The 18,923-nt window shown below is 37.3% G+C and overlaps 1 protein-coding gene across 1 annotated transcript in view; it reads right to left on the reverse strand.

The window, feature by feature from the left end:
• Positions 1-8,184: 8,184 nt before the first annotated feature.
• The window catches only part of TBC1D12 (TBC1 domain family member 12), a 96,567-nt gene continuing 85,828 nt past the window's right edge, over positions 8,185-18,923 (reverse strand). Inside the window, exons 10-13 of the mRNA XM_028098931.2 lie at positions 13,200-13,328; positions 12,828-12,937; positions 10,077-10,335; positions 8,185-9,174 (exon numbers count right to left, since the gene is read on the reverse strand). Coding sequence (XP_027954732.2) covers positions 9,106-9,174; positions 10,077-10,335; positions 12,828-12,937; positions 13,200-13,328 — 567 coding nt within the window. The 3' untranslated portion in view covers positions 8,185-9,105. The remainder of the gene's footprint in view (positions 9,175-10,076; positions 10,336-12,827; positions 12,938-13,199; positions 13,329-18,923) is intronic.

Consider the following 18,923-nt stretch of genomic DNA (forward strand, 5'->3'; position numbering starts at 1 on the left):
GCTATAAGGAACAGCAAAGAGAGCCCTACCGCCCTTCTCAGGTACTTGTGCTAAGTTCACTTCCTGGCTTTTAGTATTTGAGTAACCTGCATATCCTGGGCCTGGAGATCAGGCCAGAATGCTCTTTGTAAATCTTGCAAATAAAAGGAAGTGAACACAGGCAGCTGGGTATTTAAGGGATTTTCTGGAGAAATTCGAGAAGATTTAGGATCTAAGAGGAGATGGAGTAGGGCTTTGAAAGGAGGGGCTTGGACCCAGGGCCCAAGAGATCCGAAAGATCTGAAGGGTCAGAGACAGAAAGTTGGCCATAAAAGTATGTATAAGAGGAAAGAGAAGGGAGGACTTAAATAAGATGTGGTTTTTAATTTTTGTTCTAAGATAGATTTCTGTTCTTTTCTCTTATTAAGGGAATCCCTAAGGCTAGCCATTATACTTCTTTGTGTCCTCTTCAATTTGGTCTCCCCATAGGTACCAGTTAAGACAGTTGTTTAGGATGAGAGCTTTTTAAAAACTTTTCAAATGTAAAAGTTTTTGTAGTTCCAGAAATCCATCATCTGGCCATTGATGAGTAAGAACCACAATGGCATATTTATTCTAATAGCAACTCAATTCAATAAGCCTTTTTGTGGGAAGACCTAGAGGCAACTTTCGGGATCAGAATAAATTTTTACCATGAACACAACAGGCATCCCTGGAGTGGGTGCATTAGATGCAGCCCCCATGATCCAAAAAGTTCACTCCAAAGATAGTCTAGGAAAGTAAAGCCCCTCATCACAGGGTTATAGACGTTTAAGAATTGTGCAGAGAAAACAATGTCTTGGTTGCCTCCAGTTATTAAACCCACTAATCTGTGACACGGGGCAGACACTAGTGGAATGGGATTTTTTCCAGCACCAACAAAACAATGAAGATCGAGATGACAAAAGCCCCTTATGATAAGCTCCCCTGAAGCTGGCACAGTCAGATGAAGAGAATGCCGCTTGTGACTTTGTGACTGGGAACCACAGGCGATTCAACTGGCCACCAAGATGCACATTGGTACGTGCACCTTCCAGTTGTCCAAGACCAGAGACAATATTCTCACTAGTCACAAAGCCAAGCTTTCAAGACATAGAATAAGACAGGGGTGCCTGGGTGGCTCAGTCATTAAGCATCTGCCTTCGGCTCAGGTCATGATCCCAGGGACCTGGGATCAAGCCCTGCATTGGGCTCCCTGCTTGGCGGGAAGCCTGCTTCTCCCTCTCCTACTCCCCCTGCTTGTGTTCCTGCTCTCATTATCTCTTTCTTGTCAAATAAATAAATAAAATCTTTAAAAAAACAAAGACATAGAGTAAGACAAAAGGAAAACTTCCATCTGGTTTTTCTCATACGCACATTAACAGCTTTCGTTAATCCTTGGGTATCTTGGAGCTAAACTAATACCTAAGGAGGATGTGTGCTGGGTTGGGGATTGTGTGGTGTGTTCCTTGTTGCATGGGTATTTTCTTGAGGTTGACCAACTTATCCTAACACATGTGTCTTTGAGTTAGGTGGTGAGCACTCTAACAGCTCTTAAGTGCTCGACCCATGCCCACCAATTTTGCAGCTTTGGCTTCATAGATGTCCCTTAGCAAGAGGCTTTATCTCATGTACCCATTAGACCACAACAAAGTTTGTCTACACAGACGCTGGTCCGGTGAGGACTGTGAACTTGCTAGTCTGTAAGGTTGGCTTGAACAGCTGACTTATAGGGCCTATGCCAGAGACAGATAGAGACAAAGAAAAACAGTGACCCTTTCTGGGAGGAAAAGGATCAATAAAAAAATCAAGAGTACTCATAATAAATCTTTACCAGAGTTGCTATATCCAAGGAACTAGCTCCATAAATATTTCTTCCTGTTAATCTAAATTTAGAAAAGGAAAAGAAAGGACTCTTGCTTCCACCAGACCCTGCAGGCAAAGATCTGGGAGACTGATGAGGTAAGAATTCTTACCTTCTGCCAGATTTTTTTCAGAGGTCCCAGGATTTCTCAGCTGTAGCAGCCTCAGAGTGAGCACTGTCCAGCCAGAGAAGTTTTTCCCTTTGTGGTAGCCAACTGTAGGGGAAGAAAAATTTTTCCTCTACCTCTCTAGGTTCTTTTATCTGGGCTATTAATCAAACTGACTTATGACAGGGCGCCTGGGTGGCTCAGATGGTTAAGCATCTGCCTTCGGCTCAGGTCATGATCCCAGGGTCCTGGGATCGAGTCCCGCATCGGGCTCCCTGCTCCTTGGGAGCCTGCTTCTCCCTCTCTCTCTCTCCCTCTGTCTCTCATGAATAAATAAAATCTTAAAAAAAAAAAAATTGACTTATGACAGATTAACAAAAGAGAACCAAATTTAATTACTTACATACATACAGGAACCCCACAATGAAAACAAGAGTTTCCCCAACAGTCAGGCAATTGAAGCTTATATGCCATTTGAGGTACAAAGAAGGGGTTGGGATCTGGGACTTCAAAGGGAAGGAAGACAATATGCACGAAAATGTGAGGAACAAATGTTTGGTAAACAAATGTTCCCCAGGCCATGCATAGGGAAATGGACACAGAGAAAACTTTGAACAAACAGGCCCTACCCAGCTTACCAGCTCACCATATCTAGTCCATATTCTTTATTATAACTATCTTTGGTGATATTTCTCTTCCTGGACCAGGCCCTCTACCTAAATTCTTTCAGGCAGTTGAGGGGGAACCTAAAAAACTCTTCTTGAGGCTTTTGGGCCTTACATGTCTTCAGCTCAAAATAATCAGCATGTAAAATAGGCACATTCTGGGGAGCCTTGTTCTGAACCCCTCATTGAAGTCCAAGAAGCAGCTATTGCTAGTGCAAAGAGACTAAGGCAAGAATAAGCTCGGGCATGTTTGAGTATTAGAAGGTGGCCAGTATGATTGGAGCAGAGTTGGCAGGGGAGGGTGGGATACAAAAGTCAGAAGCAGACTGTCCAGATGAAGCACCGATATTTACTTCTAAGATGTTACAGTCATTATTTTTCCCCACCCACATAAAATGTTTTCCTCTCTCAGAAATCCCTTTCATATTAATGGTTTCACATATCCACCCAGTCATAGAAGTGGGCGGGGGGAACCCAAATCAAAAAACCATGTTCCCTCTTGCCTACAATAGATGGCTCCACTTCCTGCCTACCTCCCAAAGTAAATAATAGCTACAGTCAGAATTCTCCTTTCAGATTCCAAACACCAAATTTACAAACCTACCTTCATCTGAACACCTTTTCCACTTTCCCTTATGTCATGCTCTGCATCCATTTCCCTGCAGCCTGTTCAGGAATCTTAGATTACATATTACCCCATTCTCTATTTCTTAAACCTCTACTGAATATCTTCCATTAATATTTAAATACTTAATTCACTCCCATCTTAAAAAAAGGAGAGGCAACCTCCTTTCTCCCCCACCAGCTATTTACTATCTGCTTTCTCTTTCCCTTTACAGATAACGTCAGAATTATTACCCTAGCAATCTTATTTCCTTGCCTCCCACTGATTCTTCAACCATTTGTCTGGCTGCTACACTCAACATACACCAAACTAACTAGAGAAATCAATGATCTACACATTGCTAAATTTAATGGGCATGTCTCAGTCTTCATCTCAACCTCACTGCCACCGTACACTAACACAATCACTCCTTTACAGAAACATGCTTGTCTCCTGTTTTTTCTGACCCCGACAGTCTGCTGATACTCCTATTTCTGACATCTATTAGTTCACTCTCTTCTACCCAACATTTAAATGCTGAACTTTCTTTCTGAATGAACCAGAAATATTATGAGTTGGGTTTCTAGCTACATGCATAATCGAACATATATTTTAAATGAAAGGTAAGTTCACTGACGGATGGACTAAAATAAAAACATTCTATTCATCCATATCCATCATGACTAGTGCCAAGCACTACTTTGCATACTACCAATTCAGTGGTAAACAAAGACAATGTTTCTGACCTGAGTTTACACTGTAGTGGAAATAACAAACATAAAACAATGTCAAGTAGTGATAAGTGAAAGACACTAGAAAAAAATATGAAGCAGAATAAGGTCATGAGAATGATAGAGGATGGATATTTACAGAAAGGTCCACCTCTGAGGAGGTGATGTGAAGCAGGGACCTGAATGAAAAGAACATAAGCCATACAAAGACCTAGGTAAAGAGCATTTCAGAGGAAACAGTAAGAGTAAAAGCCCTTAGATATTAGGCAGATAGGATGTTGGCGGATTGAGAAATGGCAAGAGATCCAGAGGTCTGCAGTAGAGTTAGTAAGGTTGAGTGGTGGTTGAAATTGTAGAGAAGGGCAGAGACCAGAGCAGATAGGACCTGGGTAAAAGAGTTTGGATTGTTATTATTAGGAATGCCACTAAAGGGTCTTAAAAAAGGAAATGATGGAATTTCATTTGCATTTTTTAAATTTATTTGACACAGAGAGAGAGAGCACAAGCAGGGGGAACGGCAGAGGGAGAGAGAGAAGCAGGCTCTCCAGTGAGCAGGGAGCCCAATGTGGGGCTCAATCCCAGGACTCTGGGATCATGACCTGAGCCAAAGGCAGACATTTAACTGACTGAGCCACCTAGGCACCCCCTTGATTTGCATTTTTTAAAAAGAGTAAAACAGGGGCGCCTGGGTGGCTCAGTCGGTTAAGCGTCTGCCTTTGGCTCAGGTCATGATCCCAGGGTCCTGGGATTGAGTCCCACATCAGGCTCCCTGCTCAGCGGGGAGCCTGCTTCTCCCTCTCCTTCTACTCCTCCCCACTGCTTGTGCTTGCTCTCTCTCATATAAATAAATAAAATCTTTAAAAAAAAAAGACTAAAACATGTAGTCTAATTAAAAATTTGTAAGAACTGTTTACTTTTCCAGGGCTCACATAAATGCCCTTAAAAATTAAATCAGAAGAAATATAACAAGGAGAAATTCCCTTTCTACACTAAAATTTATATAAAAATCACTTGGTTTACTTTAGGAATAGAACAAACCCTACCATTCAAACACTTTCCAATTTTTCTTCTCACTTTCAAAGTCCAAACACAGGCACCCTACATATAATCTACAAGGTTTTAATCAAGTCACTACTTCCTTTTCAAAGTTTCTTAATATAGATGCTAAAATTAAAAGCCTTGGGATTTATGTAACAATCAAAATACATCATTTACTTACAATATTGATTATCAATATTGCCTAGAATGGGAAAAAGTGAAGCTTCACTTTCTGCTTTTATAATACCATTATGTATACTATTCTGCCTGAAGATGAAAAATGAGAACATATATACAATATTGTTGTCAATTTTATATACTTTTTCAAATCTGTTAGCTTACATTTACATTTTTATTATAAAAATGATTTTCCAAATACAATGCAATAGTACAAGTCATTTTTATTTATTTTATTTATTTTTTTAAGATTTTTTATTTGAGAGAAAGAATGAGAGAGAGAGAGAGCACACATGAGAGGGGGGAGGGTCAGAGGGAAAAGCAGACTCCCCGCTGAGCAGGGAGCCCGACGCAGGACTCGATCCCAGGACTCCAGGATCATGACCTGAGCCGAAGGCAGTCACTTAACCAACTGAGCCACCCAGGTGCCCTACAAGTCATTTTTAAATAAAATCATGAAAGTACTGCTTATGTAAATGTTCAACAAATAAAACACTTTGTAATGCAATTGTTTTTTTTTTTTTAAAGATTTTATTTATTTATTTGAGAGAGAGAATGAGATAGAGAGAGAGCATGAGAGGGGAGAGGGTCAGAGGGAGAAGCAGACTCCCCGCCGAGCAGGGAGCCCAATGCGGGACTCGATCCCGGGACTCCAGGATCATGACCTGAGCCGAAGGCAGTGGCCCAACCAACTGAACCACCCAGGCGCCCTGTAATGCAATTGTTTTAAAAGTCAAAACTTCTTTCTGGTATTTATTAGAAAATAAACCCAACCCACAGAATGAAATGAAAACAGTAAAACCTTACTAATTGGAACTGAGGGAAGATAAATATGAATGGTAGAATATTTGGAAAGAAAAGCAATTTTGCTAACTTCTTAAGTCTTGCAATTTTATTTAGCCTATCAAAATATTAAGAGGCAGTGTTTAGCAGGGCTTAGCAAACGTTCCTACTTCCATTCAAAGTACCAAGTAATTCACTTCTACTGCAATTACACTGTTAGTAAACAAACAATATTTTTAAAGGGCCAGGTTTTCTTCTCTCTCTGAAGTCACTAGTTTCCCTAAAATCTTCTATTTTAATTTTTGTTTTCACATGTTGTGAAGCAGTGCAGTTCTAATGAAGTTTTACTACATCTGGGAATTCATATTTTGGACACTGCTTTGACAACATCAAAATAATATGAATTTGATACAAAAATCACTTTTCCCCAGAGGTAAGACTTTGTTTTCTGACACTGTTTATGTCAACTAGTCATGGCAAATTAAAAGTTGATTTCCGAATACTATTTTGTCACATGGTTTTTTCTGCCTCTTTTACACCCATATATGCTCATAGAATATAAAATAGTTTTATCCAATCAAAAATAAGAAAAATCAAACCATATTGCATTATGAATATAAATTATTCCATGATTATATGCTTTAGAATTATACCCTCCAATAGTATAGACTCTAAAACGTTGACTGCTCTAGATAAAAATAGCATCAATTCCTAAGCTACAATGAAAGCTATTATCCTGAAGTCAGAGGCTTGAAAATCTCAATGCCCTTTTGCAAATGCTACCTAACTTTTGTAAAACCAAACAAACATACCCAAACCAATAACATCATATTAAGATCATCACTACAAAATAAATCAGCAAAAATTATGATTATGTTCTACGACTTTTAGAAAACTACGCTCGTTACTTGGATCTTCTAAGTAGCACTTAAATAATACAATGTATACCTGGGCTGAAAGGACAATGAAGTAAGAAATTATATATATACTTATATTTATATAAAACAGACTAATGAAACATATTATACATATTAAATTTCACATAATCTTGAAGATTTTAGGAAAACTTATTTTTTAATTGAAAATATACTTTAACCAAAAAAACTCCTGTCATACACTGACCGTGTTATATAACCCTATACTGCCTGTAGAGGAGGTTCAAAGGAAGATGCAGGGTAATATTTGAGCTGCCAGTATTGAGAGTCTCAAGAGGCTGAAGGACTAGAATATCCCTTGGAAGAGAAACTGGGGGGAAAAAATTCCTTTTTTTTCGTCCAAATGTTGTTAAATGAACCAGTTATCCCCGAAGTAATGAAGACTCATTTCAAGTAATTACTCTGCTTACAAGTTTTATTTACACAGTAATTATTAATAGTGGTTTTTAGTGAATTCCTTGTATTTACATTTTATATACACATTTATATTTGAAAGGTAAAGAAACTGTACAATAATAAAAATGAGAAAAAGAAATACAGTAATTCAGGTCAAACTCAGGAAACAAATACGCACAAGTTAAGATTAAATTTAAGCAGGTAATATAACTTCAATGAGATTACTGCCAGGGATTACATTCCCTCTGATCAGGGTCACCAATATCAAGGAAGTAGTTACCAGAGTTAAAATGTCACTCTAAAACCTATTAAGACCCTGGGTACTCCCTCAATATTTATTACAATACCAGTTTCCACTAAGTAAGCTCCTAAGATAGGAGTTAACTGCTGAGGGTTCCACTAGTGGTCCCTAGGCTAGAATGACCCATGGGGTAAAAATATATGGACACCATCTGGTCCCACAGTCCTACAGAGGCAGTCACTGAACTAACAAGGTTGTCAGGCTTGTTAGTTTGAAGACTATATACCACTAACAGAAATAGTATGCTCAAGTGTTGTTTTAAACCAAACTGCAAACATAAAAGCACACTGTACATCTAATTATTAACCAAAGAGCACATTATAGAGATATCACTTACAATACTCAAGTGATTTATTTTAGGTTCAAGGATTAAACATGTTATAATAAATTTCATATTGATTTACCAATAATTAATTTTTTTATCCACTATACCATCAAAGTTAGACTCATTAGAAAAAAGTTAATTTTATCTTTTTCTTTTATGCTTATTTCCATTGATTAGAAAATTATGCACAGTGTTTTACAAGTCATAGACTTGGCTACATATTAAGATTTCAAATTTAAAACTAGAATTAAATTTTGTTTCTACAGACAGTGAAGGAATTTTAACTAAAAAGTTTAAAGTCTTGCCAAGTAGCATGCTATTTCAGAACTCTCAGAATTCATATGTTTTACTCTTACCAGTGAAAAATCTCATTTATATATATGGACTTACTTCCAAAATCAAGTCTTCAGTCCACTAAAGTGCAAAGAACTTTCCTTCTACCAGTTAGCTTCCTTAAATTACTAGATGAATAACTCCTCAGACTAGAAACAGAAAGGCTGAAATTCTTTGAGTGATAGGAATTACTTAAGAAACAATTTTCCTTCAAAAACAAACAGACATGATACTGTGGAAAAACACCTAAACAAATGTGAAACAAGCTCCCACCAGTATTTCCAGTTCCCAGAAAACCCAAATTTGCCCCAACCTGTGAATGAAGGCAACAACTTCAGCAACTTAAATAATTTACAATCAAACTTGCTTTCTCTTGGTCTCTAATATCTTCAAAAGGTTGGAACTGGAGATAATATTTGTATTAAGGTGTTTATTTCAAATAGTATTTTGGAAGTTAAAGTAGTATTTAACAATCCTGCTCTGACCTCCAAAGTGCTTTTATGGTAATTGTTAAAAAAAGAAAAGATGTAAAAATTTGAATAATCTCCAAAGCTGTTAAAAAAGTTTATTGCATTAAACTGTTCCACTCCAAATTATGGAGTATGAACTAGCCATTTAAACTTTCCCCTTTTGTAAAATGGCTCTCCCTACAAAATACTTTTTTATTAATACTGTCAATCGGTTACTCATTTCATTTACTTCAGCCATGGAATTCAAAATCAGCGGTTTCCCATGTCTTGATTCTTTTAGATTTCGCCAACATTTTCTTCCATGCTTTTTACATAGGAAACGAAAAACTTTTATCAAAACCACATTATTTATGTTTCAATTAGTCTGTTAATTTTGAAGATTAGCTTTTCAGAGCAGGACTATTATTCTTGTCTCCTTCTTTAATATCCTTCATTACAGATGCAAAGACCTGGAAATTATATAAAGGAAAGATTAATCCTCAAAATTAACTACCACATAGATTAAAGAGATTGAAGTAACTATAGTTTATTAATATGAAAAAGCTTTAGTATCTTTAACTCCTCTGGAAGTCCTCTGGAAGACTGCTATTCTTAAATCCTCTTGTTCGTTTCAGCCCAATTTTATGGTATATAATTAGATTTCAGTTTTCATCACTTGCCAAATATTCTGAAATTACTATTTGGTAACAGAACATTTTCTGGATCCATATTCTTACATTTCATTTTCATAAGCAATAAAACTGTGAGCTTATGATGCCTACTGTCTATCATTCAAGGAGCAAGTGATAATGCTTTTATGGCACTTAACTTAGACTGCCAATATTTGCTTCCCTAACAGGACTAAGCATCTAAAAAGCCAGGATCATGCATTATATTCTTTCTATTGCAAATACTTAGCATAAGGTAGGTGGTTTTTGTTTTTATTTAAGTAGGATCCATGCTAGAGTAGAGCCCAGCATGGGGCCTGAACTCATGACCCTGGGATCAAGACCTGAGCAGAGACCAAGAGTTGGACGTCTAACCAACTGAGCCACCCACCCAGTCAGATGTCTAACCAACTTAGCCATCCAGTATGTGACTGATACAATTGTTGTCTATTTGAAATACCAAAGTAAAAAAAAAGAACGAAAAAAACAAACCAAAGTTACTGGACTTACATAAAAATAAAACCATAGGTTTGTATAGCTGAGAGAGGTGCAATCTGCTTTAAACTCTTACCTTTTCAAAGTCAAAAATTATTTTTTGCTGTTTTTTAATTAAGCACTACCATTTGAGAAATAAATTTTTTTGTAAGAAGTCAACTGATTGTTTTAACACATCCATTAGAAGAAGTAGGAAAAGGTCACTCTACCTGAGTCCATTTTCTGGTGCTATTCTGCATCTGAATGGCTGCAATACAGCTGAACAGCTTTTCTGATGTGATATCTTCTGGCAATTTAGTTAGAAACTGTGCTATATGAATAAAGTCCATTTGTAGGAGAATATCTTCATATAATCGGAGGATTCCTAATCCAGTCCTAAATAAAAATTCCTCCCCATCTCTGCAAAATACATCCCAGACTCGACAGGCCAGATCAAGTGGTAGTGATTTGCTATATAGTGTGAAGATCCTAAAATTAGGGAGAAAATAGTCATTGAAATTTTTCATTCATTTATTCATTCACTTATTAATCATCTCTCTATAAAAAGAACAGTGCTTAATTAGGGATAAAAAGATAAATAAGATATGACTCCTTGCTTCAAAGAATTTGAATAGTAGGAAAGTAAGTAAAAGTAATTTACAACCTTCCACAGAGACATGTCCTAATACAAATTAAGAGTGGCAAAAACACCTAGTGGTTAAGGGGATGGGCTCTGAAACCAGAATGTCTGAGTTTGACATTAGTGATGTTACCTTGAGCAAGATATCCACCCTTGCTGTGCCTCCGTTTCCTCATTAGTAAACAAAGAATAACATTACCTACCTCTCAGGATTGTTTTGAAAATTAAAGGAACAAATGTATTCAGAACAGTGCCTGGCACATAAGAAAGGCTCAATAAAAGTTACTTATTGTATGAGGAATCCAAGTATCACCTTTTAGTAACCTAAATAAAAAAATCATAATCTGACTTCTCTCTTTTCTCCTACCACAAACATCTACTGGTTTTTTTCCCCTTTACCAAACTTTACTTACTACTTCTTTTGGAGCATGTATAGCTCCAACAGAATCACCAAAATGGTTTTTCCCATCTTTTCTGACAATGTCTGATCATGTCATTCTTTATCCAGTGGTGCTTTAGGGTGGCATTCTGGTTGGGGAAATAGGGACAGTAGGTGCTAAAGAACTTCTCTTGAAGTTGCCTTGGCAAAGCACACCTTTTTTTTTTTTTTTTTAAGTAATCTCTACACCCAATGTGGGGTTCAAGCTTACAACCCTGAGGTCAAGAGTTGCATGCCCTACTGATTGAGCCAGGTGCTCCCAAAGTACACATTTTTCTTTACAAAGACTGTGTTTATTTGAGGCAGTGCTGATGAAACTTGAGGAAGGGAACTAAACGCTCTTTGCCCCCCTCCTCCCTACCCCTAACCTTTAGCACTGCCACTTATTTATTCCTCTTTTTTCTTGCATGATTCTGGGATTTGTATGTAGTAAGTTCAACAAAGGCAATGAAACAAAAATCCATGTCTATTTCTTAAATTATAAACACGTATTTAATTGCATAATAAAAGCACACCCCTGGTAGTACAGAGAATAGTAATTCATTGCTCAAAATGACAGCAGGTACCAGCAGTGCCTAGGACGTGCACAGTACTATTAGTTACATTCTGCTCCCTATTACCAACTGTGATACTGGTTTGCCTTATGTTCACACTCCTCAAGACTGACAATTGAGTATTTTTCCCCTTTCTCTACAGATTTAGTATTTGACCTTGGGCTTCTGGGTCTCATAACATAAAACCTTTCTTCTCCCCATTATCTTGGGGCCTTCCCAGAAGAACTCTTAATGTTCCTAGTGGAAATAGAAAAGAATATACATTGAGGCAGCTCTTTCTACCCTTGTGTCTTGTCCCCATGCTTTAATAAAACCACCTTTTTTGCACTGGGGGAATAAAGAACACACTGAAATATAACTAAGTTTTTTAAAAAGCTTAAATAAAACCGAGGGTTCTAGAGGGGAGGGGGATGGGGGGATGGGTTAGCCTGGTGATGGGTATTAAAAAGGGCATGTTCTGCGTGGAGCACTGGGTGTTATGCACAATGAATCATGGAACACTACATCACAAACTAATGATGTAATGTATGGTGATTAACATAACAATAAAAAATTTAAAGAAAAAAATTATAAATCATTTTCCAGGTGGAAAAAAAAAAAGCTTAAATAAAAGAAGCCCCAAACAACTGGGAATATAGCATATTTGATCAAGGCCATTAATTATTTTTCTATATGGAAACTTAGTATTTTCACGAAATCCACTGAATTGATGACTGGGATTTAAGGTTTGAATGTTTCATATGTACTCTTAACAACCTATCTTAAGATAACTGCTCCATCCCTTTGGCAAAATTCACCACCCCACCATTGTATAATCAACTGGTGATGGCTCACAAGACTCCTCAGCAAGGAAGAGTTGTAATTGCAATGTTGAAAAAAGACACTAGCACCTAAATAAGGCATCATTCCTCTGTCAAAAAGCATGATAAAGCCTTGAAAAACACAAAGCCCTCGGTAAAAACAAAACAAAACAAAACAAAAAAACACTATCATAACTATCATAAGCTCTTGTGTGTTAAGAATGATAAAGAAATGGCTCTCTCCCCTGAGAGTGTAGCATGCAGGCACTGAAGGAGGTAAGTCAAGTAAAACACTCTCACTGCAACCCAAGATACAGATATTATTCCCATTTTATAGATAAGAAACTAAAACACAAATTGAGGGATTCTGGTTTTAGCCCAGAGTCCATGTTCTTAATCAAATGCCTCCCCACAAAAATGTCAGAGTTTCTCTCTTTGTAAGGGAAGGAGTTTTTATATGTATAATCATGTGCGTGAGATTTACTCTAGTTCCTAAAATACACAAGAAGTTTTTCTTTTAATTGTATTTTATTTATGTTATGACTTACCAGTCTATCAAGTATATGTCTGGTGTAAGACTATAAGATTTGAAATGAAGAAATAGTTTGGAGAGGTTTTCTTCAAAAAATACTTCAAATGTTGCAAAATATTTCAACATCTAAAGATAGAAATATCAATAAAGTTATTAGAGAGTATACTTTAGAAATAGAGAAATTAAATCCTTAATAAAATTAAAAGAAAATCTTGCTTAGCACTTCTTTCTAAGTCTTTTCATCAAGCATTTGTAAAACTATAGTTCAATGAAAAACTTATTTTAGATCAGTTTGGTCTTCTAATTACTGCTTTTCACTCTAAAAGAGCATTCAGACTATAGAAACTGACAGTCAAAGGAAAACACGATTCCTTCCAAATGTTCATACCATGCTGTGATCCACACGAAAAAAGGCCAACTGGCAAGGCTTATTGAGGAGGTTTGCAAATGCAATGAAGGCATCTGCCTCTTCCAAATTGAGAATGAGAACTGCTGCTATGAAGGACATCCCTTGGACCTTCAAAGAGAAAAGAAATTAATCAAAATGTGCTTACAATACTTCTGAACAGTTTATATTATTGTATTGCTTAAAACTTATTAGGTGATATTAAAGTAGAATTAATCAAGTTTTCTTTTTATTTGTCAATGAAAGTAAATACAGAGGACCTGCCAAAAACTATGAAATCTCCCTAATCTTAAATTTCTTGTTCATGTGCTGTGGTTTAAAAAGAATTAGGGAAATTTTTGGAAAAAAAGAAAGTATCAGCTTTTACTTGCTACAAAAGCCTATCTCCGTGTACTAATCTCGCTTTGATTTTTCTCTCAATCTGAAGTCTTTCAAAGTAGAGGATAGTGAAAATCTGGTGACTGTTTTCATTGTCACAGCACATCTGTCTGAGGTAGAAAGTGAGGAACCAAGAATAAAAGAAATATCTAAGAAGTGCTAAGTTCTAAGACAGAAGAGGTGGTGGGAGGGTGGACAGGAAGGCTGGGTTCCTGGAAAAGCAGGACAAAGAAATAAGAAAAAAACCTTCCCAAGAAAGAAAGAAATATGAGCAAAGACACACATGACCAGCCCAACTGGAGCACAATCTTTATACTGGTAGAACTTAAGCAGGATGCAGTTACAAACAGTGGAAAGCCTTGAGGAAAAAGCTCAGCTACACAGATGCTTGCTTGTGAGTTATGGACAACTGTTGTACATTTCTGAGCAGATAAATTATATGGAACTCCTGCTCATTCTTTAAAGAAACTTCATCAGGCACTTACTTCTGGTAGAGATTTGCATAATACACTTACCCAAAAACAACACTAACAGTATTTAAAATGAAACCACTGTCTCTTTTTCCCATCCAAATATTTTGAAGGTTTGCCTACAATCACTATTTCTACTTTCTCAGCTCCCTTTGAGATTTTTATTTTCAGTATGTCAGTTTGGATTCCCACTCCATTACTAGCAGATCTTGAAATTCCTCTTGTCAGGATAACCAATAACTTGGAAAACCCAACGGGCACTTTCTACACTCTTAGAATTCCCTTTGCTTCTGTGATCCAGTATTTCTTTGTTCTCCTCCTACTTCTCTGGCTTCTTCTGAGTGCTCTTTACAAAATCTACAGTAATCCCCTATTTGATTTTTTGGAGTATAAATTCCATGAGGATAGAGCCTGTGGCAGGCAGAATAACATGCCCAGGAAGACATCCACATCCTAATCCCTGGAACCTGTGAAAGTGTTATCTTACAAGGCAAATGGGACTTTGCAGATGTGATTAAATTAAGGATTTTGTGATGGTAAGATTATCCTCAATTATGTGGGTGGGCCCAATGTAATCATCATGAGGGTCCTTACAAATGAAAGAGGGAAATGGGGAGGTAGGAGAGTCACAGAGAGATTTGAGGATGCTACACGACTGGCTTTGTAGATAGAGGTGGGGGGTCAAGAGCCAAGGAATGTAGGCAGCTTCTAGAATCTTGAAAAGGCAAGGAAATGGATTCTTCCCTAGAGCCTCCAGAAGGAAAACTACCCAGCTAATACCTTGACTTTCAGACTTCTCATCTCCAGAGCTGCCAGATAATAAATTTGTATTGTTTAAAGCCACTAAGTTTGTGGCATTTTGTTACGGCAACAATAGGAAACTAAAACAGTACAGAGACAAGAGCATGTCTGTTTGTTCACAATTATATTCTTAATGCCACAAAACTTGCAGGATAGATGCAAGGGGCAAGCTGTTAGCTGTCTCTAACAGACGGGTAGCAAATAAAGGAATTAATATATTTAATTGAATCTAAGATGCTGTTTAAGAAACACTATTTTACATAACACTAAAAAAGGAAAATATTGCCTATTAAAGACAATGCTTTCCCAGAATTTTTATTTGATGATGCATCAAATCACAGAGCTATTTGAAGCTCATTCAGATTTATCATGTATCACTCGTTTGCATACATGACAAGAAAATAAGAAAAATAAAGTTATTTCTACAGTATCTTCAAAGTCCAATTTTTCTGAATATTCTGAATGTTTTATCAACTTGTGATGTGATGTACCAAAATAAGCACATCATTTATGTAGTATTTCTATGAAAAATGTATAGCCTTAATCTAATCATGAGGAAATGGTCAGGAAACTACTGTAAAAGTATCAAAAGTGTTACAGGCTTGGGGCGCCTGGGTGGCTCAGGCGTTAAGCGTCTGCCTTCAGCTCAGGTCATGATCCCAGGGTCCTGGGATGGAGAACCGCATCAGGCTCCAGGGAGCCTGCTTCTCCCTCTCCCTCTCCCACTCCCCCTGCTTGTGTTCCCTCTCTTGCTGTCTCACTCTCTGTCAAATAAATAAATAAAAATCTTAAAAAAAAAAAAAAGTGTTACAGGCTTGACTTTTCAAAATTGTTACAGTTCTGAGAGACAGAAAAGGCTAAAGAACTGTTCTAGATTAAAGGAGACTAAAGCAATATGCCACATATAACTCTGAAAGAATCTTGGAAGTGGGGGTGGGATAAAGCTAGGGCAATCTTTCTGTTAGTTTGAAGTTATTCAAAATAAAAATTTGACAAACCAAAACCCCACAAACAATTAAAACAACAACAACAACAACACCTGATGTATAGACCACTCAGCTTAAGAAATAAAACTTTAGGGGCACCTGGCTGGCTCAGTAAGTAAAGCATGCAACTCTTGATCTCAGGGTTGTGGGTTCAAGCCCCACATCGGGCATTTGGTTACTTAAAAAAAAAAAGTAGTAAAACTTCACCCATTGAAGTACCTGTGTAACCCACCAACTTTCTGTTTCTTGAAGTCTTTCTTCCTTCCCTTATGCCTGCCTAGGTCATAGGAGGAGGTCATCTACTGAGATTCCCCATTCCTTATTCCCTTTGCACACATGCACACGGATCTTTCTTGTTTTAGTTTTGCTGATAATCACTATAGATAAATGGAGAGCTATCATGAAAAAAATCAACGTGGGAAAGTTACAAAGCTTACAAAGTTCTTACAGTAATATCTGAATCCTGGGCTACAGTTTGACCCCCCCTGAGATACTGGGAAATGTGTCTTCTCACTTCCACCTTTATGATTACGATATACCGAACTTCCAGCCCCACCCCAGTTTATAGTAGACACAGTCCAGGCAAAATAATAACTACCTACTCCCTTGCTGCAAAGGAGAAAGCTTGTGTTAGAGGACCTACAGACAGCTGATACTCAGGATTCTAGAGTTTTATTCTACTCAGAAGGAACTTATAACCATTTCCTCACAGCAGAAAAAGAATACAATTCAACAATCTAGACAGCAGTGGTCTTAAACTGGGAAGAGGGCGCCCTGGAAACACAAAGAATACTTTACAGAGAGTCCATGGTACACCATCATGGATTATTTTAAAGGAATCCATTCCCATATCCTCCATTTACACATTTGTTTCTACACATGGTTTGCCTAAGAATGTTTACACGTTTGCTTTCTAACATGGTTTGCCTAAGAATGTCACTACATTCACAGCAGCAAGTGAAAGTCACAGTCCTCACTCATCCTATAATTTATGATGGGGAACTGCTCTGAAAAATGAAATGTGAAACAAAAGGATAATTTGAAATACCATTTGGGGAAAGCCCATGGCTTCCTGTCACAGGTGAATAGAAATAGGACTGAATTTCATTACTTGTAGAACAGAGATGAGCAATAACAGCTTTCATTTGGTGACCTCACCTCTTCCATACCACCTTCTATCAAAGAATGCACAGCCACTGAGGGAGAGTCCCAGGGAGAACAAATAAAGAAAACAGTAATATAGATTGGTGCCCTCGGTGCCCTTCTTTTAAGCTGGTTCACAACCGGAATATGAACCATTACCAATTTTTTTCAAGATATACTGAATAAATTCCAGAAATAAAACTTTTGTGTGATTTATTGATTCAGCATGTGTTATTCATTAATGTAATTAATTAAAAACCTATTTCGTCAAATAATATCATGAAATATATATTCCAACATAGTTTATACTATTCTCTTATCTCATAAAATAAATCTGATTTGGCTGACTGGTGTGCCATTAAGGTTTGGCATTATCAGGTTATATTGTGGTCATTTTACATGAATTCAAAGAGCTAATCTGCATAATTTGTAAAATATTAATGTAGGGTTTGTTCATATATATATATATATATATATACATATATATATATTTTTTAAGATTTTATTTATTTGACAGAGAGAGACACAGTGAGAGAGGGAACACAAGCGGGGGAGTGGGAGAGGGAGAGGGAGACGCAGGCTTCCCGCTGAGCAGGGAGCCCGAAGCGGGGCTCAATCCCAGGACCCTGGGACCATTACCTGAGCCGAAGGCAGATGCTTAACGACTAAGCCACCCAGGCGCCTGTTTTCTCTTGTTTTTTTTTTTAAATTAAAGTACACTTGACATATATTAGTTTCAGGTGTACAACATAGTTATTTGACAGCTACATATCTCATACGTTTTTTTTTAAATGGATGATATATATAAAATCATTACATTGTTTAAATTCCATTGGCTACACTTTTTAAAAGAGATACGAGAGTTTTATTTTAAAATAATACTTAGCAAGTGCTAAACATTAAATCCTTTATAAACTCATGATGAAAGAAATTTAAATGTCAACTTAAAAATGTGAACATTATAAGGGCACCTGGCTGGCTCAGTTGGTAGAGCATGTGACTCTTGATCTCAGGGTTGTAAATCTGAGCCCCATATTGGGTAATTTTAAGATTACTTAAAAATAAAACCTTTTTTTTTTTTTTAAGATTTTTATTTATTCATTTATCGGGGGGGAGGGAGAGGGAGAGGGAGAGAGAGAGAGAGAGAGAGAGAGAGAACCAGCAGGGGGAATGGCAGGCAGAGGGAGAAGCAGACTCCCAGCTGAACAAGGAGCCCGATGCAGGGATTCGATCCCAGGACTCTGGGATCATGACCTTTGTATAAACAACAAATAAATCATGTTACATTAAAAGGTGACAAGTGCTACAGGACAAATAAAGGGGGGAAGTGCCAAGTTTGGGAATGGGGCAAGTTTTATATTAAGAAGATGGTCCAAGTAGTCCTTATGGAGAAAGTGAAATCTGAATGAAGAGTCTAAACTCTCTTGCTCATGTATTATGTCATAGAATAGTAAAAACATTATGTAATTTTCACATTTTTAAAAGGTTTTATTTTGGGGATGGCTGGGTGGCTCAGTTATTAAGTGTCTGCCTTTGGCTCAGGTCATTATCCCAGGATCCTGGGACTGAGTCCCACATTGGGCTCCCTGCTCACCAGGAGCTTCTCCCTCTGCCCCTCCTCCCTGCTTTTGCGCGCACTCTCTCTCTCTCTCTCTTGCTCACTCTCTCTAATAAATAAAATCTAAAACAAAAAAAAGACAAAGGTGAGATGATGAGGTTTTATGACTTCCAATTAAACATGGCAAACTGAACACTCACATTTTTCTTTGATCCCTCCCAAATCCAACTAAAATGACGTTAAAGAAAAAAAATAAATATTAGCCTAGGAGGACAAAGAGAATGGAAAATAATATAAACAGTAAATAAAAATGTCACTAGCATTCTAGAAATTGTAACTAAATGGAGAATGTTGAAACTAAGATATCTGC

The sequence above is a fragment of the Eumetopias jubatus genome, unplaced genomic scaffold (genome assembly GCF_037043125.1).
Source record: "Eumetopias jubatus isolate StellerSeaLion01/CBP00866 unplaced genomic scaffold, mEumJub1_p1.0 scaffold_17, whole genome shotgun sequence".
In the NCBI taxonomy this organism is placed as follows: Eukaryota; Metazoa; Chordata; class Mammalia; order Carnivora; family Otariidae; genus Eumetopias; species Eumetopias jubatus.